Source organism: Palaemon carinicauda, chromosome 22 (genome assembly GCF_036898095.1).
Source record: "Palaemon carinicauda isolate YSFRI2023 chromosome 22, ASM3689809v2, whole genome shotgun sequence".
NCBI lineage: Eukaryota > Metazoa > Arthropoda > Malacostraca > Decapoda > Palaemonidae > Palaemon > Palaemon carinicauda.
Genome location: NC_090746.1, coordinates 40,858,888 through 40,866,676, shown reverse-complemented (window position 1 = coordinate 40,866,676; position 7,789 = coordinate 40,858,888). Strand labels below are relative to the sequence as shown.

The following is a 7,789-nucleotide window of genomic DNA, read 5'->3' as shown; positions in this document are numbered from 1 at the left end:
TATAAATATATATATGTATATACATACATACATAATATATATATATAATATATGTAATATATATATACATATATATATATATATATATATATGTATTGTATAATATATATATATATATATATATATATATATATATATATATAATATATATATATATATATATAATATATGTATATATATATATATATATATAATGTATGTATATATACATGTATATATATATATATATGTATGTATATATATATATTTATACATATATATATATATATATAGAGAGAGAGAGAGAGAGAGAGAGAGAGAGAGAGAGAGTTACAGAAGCACAATAATCTTAGATATTTTCACAAATCTGAAAAATGAATGCTTAGTGTTTCTTAAAAGCATTACACTATGATTTTCACGAAAGCCCTGGGTTCTTTAATAATCAAACTCATATAATATAACACAATAAAAGACTGGTGAAGACCATATATTGAACACTGTGATAGATTCTAAGAATTTTTATTCAGAGCAGTAAGTTCATGAAAGTTTCCAGCAGTCTTGAATTCTAGCAAGGTCATTTCAATGGTCACCGAGATCATTTTCTCCGCGAAAATGGGAGGAAATAGTATTAACTACCTTTGTATAATTTCTAAACATTGATATTTGATAAAGCCTAATTTTAAACAACTTCAGACAAAATTTTTGATATATACTTCATATATACCATAAAATTAATAGTACTAACACTTCTAAAAATAAAAATGATACTCCTCTAAAAAAGCTCACCCCTTCAAGGGAAGTGACTTTTTTTTTTATCCGCACAGTAGAAAATTGTTCCGGTCTATTTTTAGGTCTTGTCCATTACGAGACTCTACGTAACACCTTACTTCCGCAAATGATATCACAGCGATAATAGCAGTTACCAGTTCTACTATAAAAACTAGTCCAGTAACTCCTTGAAATCCTTTGGCTACGACATTTAGAGAAGTACTACATAATTTAAAGAATGTTAAATAAATGGACTCCCCGAATAAAGTCGGTAAAGGATAAGTGCACTGGAAGTAGTCAATCCAGAAACTATATGAAAGAAATACCCTTTGAAAAGAGAGTGCCCTTGGTTAGAAGGAAGTCTCATCGTCATCCTTTAACCTTCCGGCGGGTGATGAAAATCGCGTCGTTTAAGAGAGAACAGTCTGCTCTAGGAAGGTGAGGAAGTAACATCATCTTAAGCCGGACTTGAGCCGTTCAATGCACTGACTCGTCCAAAGCAAAACTTCCATGCCATAGGTAGCTGTTGCCATAAGGGCGCAGACCATACCCAAATCCCAACCCAGGTGGATATCAGACAACTCTCGTTTTGTGACACTGGATAACAAATCGGAGATTCTATTTGGGATACGACCCATCGGTGAAATCAGTAATAAGTAGATTATTTACGTGAGTGAATACGGAAACATGGTACATTCGGAGATACTCTCAAAATTTAAACAGGTTAGTAGATTAACGTAGGCTAGTTGAAAGATATACTTGTTTCCTTTCATCTATTTATATTGGAATTAATGTGCGGTAGACGAATGCATATGAAAGATTTGGTGGAAGGTGAAAAAAAAAAAAACACGATTTATTGCAACATCAATGGAGAAAAATGTAGAAAGGGTCGAGGACTATGGATTAAAACGGTAAAGTTAGAATTTCATCACAAGAAGAAAAATATTTAGCCCCTTTTTATGGAGGCTGGTTTCTGGAGACAAATAGTGGAAAAATGTGTTGCCGAATATAGTTCAGGAATCTGAAGTCTGTGGAGGAAGGACGACCTATTAGCTTCGAACTAAGGGATCAGAAGAAGTTATAGTGAATGAGCTTTTTCAACCAGCCAGTGTGAGAGTGCAGCATGCGATAGAATTCAACATGATGTTCTGAAGTGTTCTTCACAAGAGTAAAGTTTTAAGATAAAGGTGGAAAGAACTGCTTATCAACCGACTTGATAATGTTATATCGAATTAGCCAATGGACGCAAGACATTGTGTTGCAGCTCTTAGCTAATGCTTGCTAGGTTATGGATATCACCCGGTGACCAGTCCATCCTGTTGTAGCAGTGTTTGGTGGGGTTTAGCAAAGGGTAAATCCTAACGAGAGTCAAATTGCGTACTTAATCGAAAATTGTCATGAAACAAAACCTATTTCGAAAAGTTATATGGGCAAAGGTAGTTTTTTTTTCTTTCTTTCTTATTTTTGTGAATTTCCTTAATCTCGGTAAAAATATGAAGTTCCTGTTGTTTACCTTTGTCGAGTTCAATTCCAACTCGATCATTTGCAGCCCTTTAATCAGCTCGTTACTCTTTGGTATGGGTGCTCATTTCAGGGGATTTCACTAGGCGTCTTGTATATTATGTTGTAATCAATTATCCATGATCTCAGGAAAGTAAAATTTTCTTTGAAAAAATAAAAGAAAACAAATGGAATTCCAACATAAATTCAACTCGTTGCCCTCAGCTGAAAACAACATTAATTATATAAGACAGACCTGAAATAATTAAGATTATCAAAAGGAATTATCTTTGTAATGCCTCGCACTGACTTCGAGAAGTATAGCATCACTAAAGTTAATGAGAGTTTACGTAACCAGTAATTATAAAGGTTTTGAAATGCAATATGAAAAAAACTTAAATGACAAATTCATGACCTACATCCTACAAACGTTTAAAATACGAATGTGATGAGGTTATATGGAATTGGTGGAAGGTTGTTGCAAGCAGTGAAGAGTTTCTCCATTGGCACCCTAGCAGTACAATCCTAACTCGGCTGAATCCCTTGTCAGGCTGGGAGGAGCGAAGAGAGGAAAAGTCCCCTTTTGTTCTTTTTCTTATGTTGGATGCCCCAACAAAATTGGGGAAGTGCCTCAATACATGTACATACACACACACATATATATATATGTATTATATATATATATATATATATATATATATATATATATATATATATATATATATATATATATATATATATATATATATATATGTATGTGTGTGTCTGTATGTGTCTGTGTGTATATGCGTGTGTATTTGTGTGTGTTGCGCTGTATTTTAGTACCCAACCAAAAATACTCACAGAATTCAATATTGTTAGGAGGCTATTTTACTGCTGCTGATGAATGCCTATTTGGAAAAAAAATAGAATGAAATTAGAAAGCCAAAAGGTAATTCCACTTCACATTGTTAAGAAAAAATGACTAGTATAACACTAATAAGCGAAAGGAAACTTTCAATCCTTTATAACGATTTTGTATTTCTTCAAAACAGATCTTGGCCGCAGCATCATCTGGCTTAGTATTGTGTGGTCTTATGACAGTTTGGGGAGTTTCACATAAAGCCTTGGCTTCTTTTAAACGACCTGGAGATAAACTTTATCTAACACCGGAAGAATGTTCATGGTTCGGTATGTATTAACTATCGAATGAATAGTTTTAGCAATGTAAATGATTAATAGATTCTTCGTAATGTCCAAAATGCAGGAAGAAATACAGCTATGTATTGACAAGGACTTCCACAATCAGTTGAATAATATCACTAAAATACACTGGGCAGGAGCTAGAGATTTTTAAAAGGGGTGCATATCTACAACAGAAAAAAACACATCATGTGACTAAATCTTCACAATAATATTTAGCAGAAAAATACATATACATACATTTTCAGATGCATTATTGTAAATATATATATATTTATATATATATATATATATATATATATATATATATATATATATATATATATATATATATATATATATATTTATATATATATATATATATATATATATATATATATATAAATATATATATATATATATATATATATATATATATACTTTTTTATAATCGCATAATTAATACATAAAAAGGATTTAATGCCATCCAGAGTCATTTGTAAAGCATCAACTCCACAAGAGATGTTTCCAAACATTTTCGAATTATGTCTTTAAGGATAATTCAACCGGATATTGAATTCGTTTAAGCATAACATTTAAAATTATAGGTCCCAATAACTTACAAAATATCCAAGAACTGTTGAAACTACGACACGTTGAAATGAAGTACACTACGTTCAGGGTATTTTTTCCAAGCATTTTATAAGATATAAGATAAAAGGGCAAAGTTCATCATGAAAACTACAGGTGAACCAATAACACATGGTGACCCCTATGAGTAGGACTTTAGTAATTATTGTCGATATAATATCATAGATTTATCAACAGTTTACAAGCCATGAGTTCACTCACACTCTAAAGAACAAGACTAACAAAGGCTGCCACAATGACTGGAGACACTTTTCACTTGAAATCAGCAGAGAGGAGGAAAAACCGCAGGAGTACTTGATGTCGTGTTGAATTATCCATGTTACTTTACCTACTATATTCTTTTTTTATGATGACAAGCAAACATCCCTATTCTGATGGGAATACCTGGAACACTTCTTGGCGGGATTTTAGCAGAACGTTTTGGACCACGTCGCCTTCAACTGATGATGATACCACTGCTCATTACGACATTTATGCTTATGCACACTACTTCATGGAAATCAGTTCAAGAACTGGTATCTGCAAAGGGTTTACTAATAACAGCTAGAGTTCTTCAGGTAAGACCAGTTCTTCCATTTAGGATTTGCAACATACCATAAATTTTTCATGATAAATCACGTCGTTGAAAACTGAGATTTATGTAAAATGAAGGTGTCCCTATAGCTTATTCAGATGTATATTCAATTTGAAATAATTATTGGTTTGATATATAAATCCAAAGTACTTAAGAAAATCTGCCGACCATTTATTACAGAGTACACTTGCATCTCTTCCCAATCCTGCTACTTGCCAATACCCATGCGAGATCGGGGATTCAAGACTACGGGGCTTTCTCACGAGTCTCACAGACGCCTGGTCCTCTCTCGGCTTCCTGCTCTGCTATTTCCTTGGAGTTTTCTTTCACTGGTCAACACTGATGATATTACTCCCGGCAGTGACTCTACTTCCGGCTTTCGTGGGGCTTCTCATATCACCGGAATCACCGCTTTGGTTGGCTCGTAATGGTAAAATGAATAAAGCACTGCATTCGCTTACTGCTCTGAGGTCTTCCCACGAAGTGGCAGCTAATGAATTAAAGAAAATTGAAGGGAGTCTAGAAGGAAATGCACAGAATTTATCTATGTCTCACTCATTCCAGGTGATGAAGAAAAAGAAAAACTTTGTTCCACTTATTTTGGGAGCAGTTGTGATCTTCTTGAAAGAACTTACAGGAAACACCTACATAATGATATTCATGGTTGACATTTTCAAGAAAGCAGGTGTTACGATTATATCACAGTGGGCTTCAGTTATTGTAAGTCTTACGAGGGTTGTGTGCGGAATTGGGGGATCCCTTTTACTTAGCAGATTTCCACGAAAAACACTTCTAATCTACGGAATCACACTTGCTGGTATAGCTAATGTTACCCTTTGTACATATTTTTTCCTCAGGGACCAGGGAGAGGGAATTGGTGATGGATCTTTGCTGCCTTCAGTAGCACTGCTGGTGTATATGCTTGGCTATGCTCCTGGAATAGGGCCATCATCTTGGCTATTATCTACCGAAATACTGCCAAGCGAAGTAAGAGCAGTAGGGTGTGCCATCAACGTTTCAACTTGCGCGCTGACAGCTTTTGCTTTATCTTATACGTTCACCTACTTACAAAACGAAATAGAAACTTATATTCAGTATGGAGTGTCATCAGTTGGATGTTTGGTTTTTGGAATTTTTGTAATATTCGTTTTACCTGAAACCAAAGGAAAAACCTTACAAGATATTGAGCTTTTGTGGAAAGAAAATTCGAAATTTCCTTGGCCGCTAATTCAACAGAGTAAAGAAAATCAAAACAATTCTAGCTCTGTTTAGAACACGAAAACATAAATATAGATACTGCTCTCCACCTTTTCAACTGATTGACCGAGCAAGATATATATAAATTACATATAATTTATCATTTTACGGAAACTATCATACCGTGATCCTCGTCTGTGAAGACTGGAAACCCTTATAATAAAAAGAAAAATCAAGAATACATATTAATAGATTTTTGAGTAACAATGTTTCCTCATCAATTGTGGCGTGTTTCACATTAATATTCCACGAAAATTTAGATATGCTTTTTATATCTTTGACCAGAGAGCACAATGAAGAGAGACACTTAGCACAGGTCAAACGAACACAAGTTTGCCATCAGCACATTCCATCTTAATTCATTTCTATTAATAACTATAAAACTCGAAACATCCAAGATTCTTAAGAATCTTCCCCACCTTTACCAATTACAATATAATTTTCTATTCACTCTTAGAGCTACACGCAAGCGTTGTCTTAGCAAATCAAATTAGTTCATTTTTTCATAACATTGTGAACCTCGGTAAGTAATCTACAACATTACCTCTGTTCTTTTGCCAAGTGGTATATGAACCAACTCGAAAATCCTTCCTTTGTTAAATGCTGAACTGTTCGTTACATTTACTTGCTTCTGAGAATGAGTGTTATAAATCATTAAACACAAAATACTCAGTTGTTTAGCAACTTTTCTTTCAAATTTTTAAACATTTCAATATCAAATAAATCACGTGCTTATAGCAACGTAAATCATATCTCTAATTTCTCAGGAATAATAACTCTAGAACAGATGAATGAACACGTCTTAAGTTAGTATTAACTTGGAATTTGTAACAATGCTTCACGCAATACCGAAACAAAAATACTTCTTTCTATTTCAATCATAATCTGCCACTATCATTCAATATCTAATCATTACGTAAATACCACATCCGCATTACCATTTCATTCACAAATCAAGAGCGGCACTTTGTTGCAAACTATTTATTGACTTGCATATTTATCCGAATATTTATTTATATTGTATATATTTTGCTATTCTAACTTTTGGCTATATCCGTATGTTTGTTACAAAAACAATTTCCATGTCAATAAAGATACAACTTGAATTTTTAAGGTTTTTTCTTTTTACCTTTTGATGAAAATGAAATTAGCAATTGTTTTAACTGAATATTTCTGCCCCACCTAACAGCGTCGTTTAGGAAGTAAAAATATCATCAACATGCATGTACCTTTAAGGAAATATTCTTTCAAGGAAATATTCTTTTAAGAATTGATACCTGTTCTACAACTTGTTATCCAGGGTATCTATTAATATTTAAAAATGTATATATATTTTATATCACAGACCCAGTCGAGTACTAGTTTTTACTACCAGATCAACGCGGCTTTATGACTGATAGCCATAAAAAAGAAAAAGTGTGACCATAGTTTATGAGGAAAGGTGCTCGAGATGACACTTAAGATGACTGTTCTTAAACAGTTCTATTAGGCTGAGAAAAAGAGCTAAGTGCAAATTACCTATCGTTATTCAAATTTCATTAAACCCGTCAAAGTTCATTCAGATGATTCCTACCTCTAAAGTTTATGAGTTTCCTTCTTACTCAAGCGATGGAATATCCAGTCTCATAGGTTCGTTCAAAAGGGGCAGCCCATCAAACCCAAGGTCATAAAGCTATATAACCATGATACGGAAGTAGAGTTCTCAAGACACTTAAAAGTCTAGCATCCTAAAACGCTTAGCGGTAAATGTTCCTGTCAAATTTATAGTGTAACATAAAAAAACGCTATACTTTCTTGTTCACAATTAGTAACTAGGATAATATGGAAAAGGACTGCACATCACATGCCGTATGCTTACTGCTAACTCTAAACTCCTAAAAAGGAAAATACTGGTGTAAT

General features: G+C 33.4%; 1 protein-coding gene across 1 annotated transcript; it reads left to right on the top strand.

The window, feature by feature from the left end:
* The first annotated feature begins 1,192 nt into the window (after window positions 1-1,192).
* Window positions 1,193-6,974, top strand: LOC137616067 (facilitated trehalose transporter Tret1-like). The gene is made up of 4 exons (XM_068345744.1): window positions 1,193-1,470; window positions 3,282-3,417; window positions 4,417-4,616; window positions 4,814-6,974. The coding sequence occupies exons 1-4, from the start codon at window positions 1,435-1,437 to the stop codon at window positions 5,903-5,905; spliced, it is 1,464 nt and encodes a 487-aa protein (XP_068201845.1). The 5' UTR covers window positions 1,193-1,434; the 3' UTR covers window positions 5,906-6,974.
* Window positions 6,975-7,789: the final 815 nt, after the last annotated feature.

What these genes read in the sequence shown, in the direction of transcription:
- LOC137616067 (XM_068345744.1), top strand. Translation starts at nt 1,435, where the DNA reads ATGGTACATTCGGAGATACTCTCAAAATTTAAACAG. An exon ending in GGAAGAATGTTCATGGTTCG is followed by an intron (nt 3,418 to 4,416) that starts GTATGTATTAAC and finishes TATGATGACAAG; the next exon opens with CAAACATCCCTATTCTGATG. An exon ending in TAACAGCTAGAGTTCTTCAG is followed by an intron (nt 4,617 to 4,813) that starts GTAAGACCAGTT and finishes CATTTATTACAG; the next exon opens with AGTACACTTGCATCTCTTCC.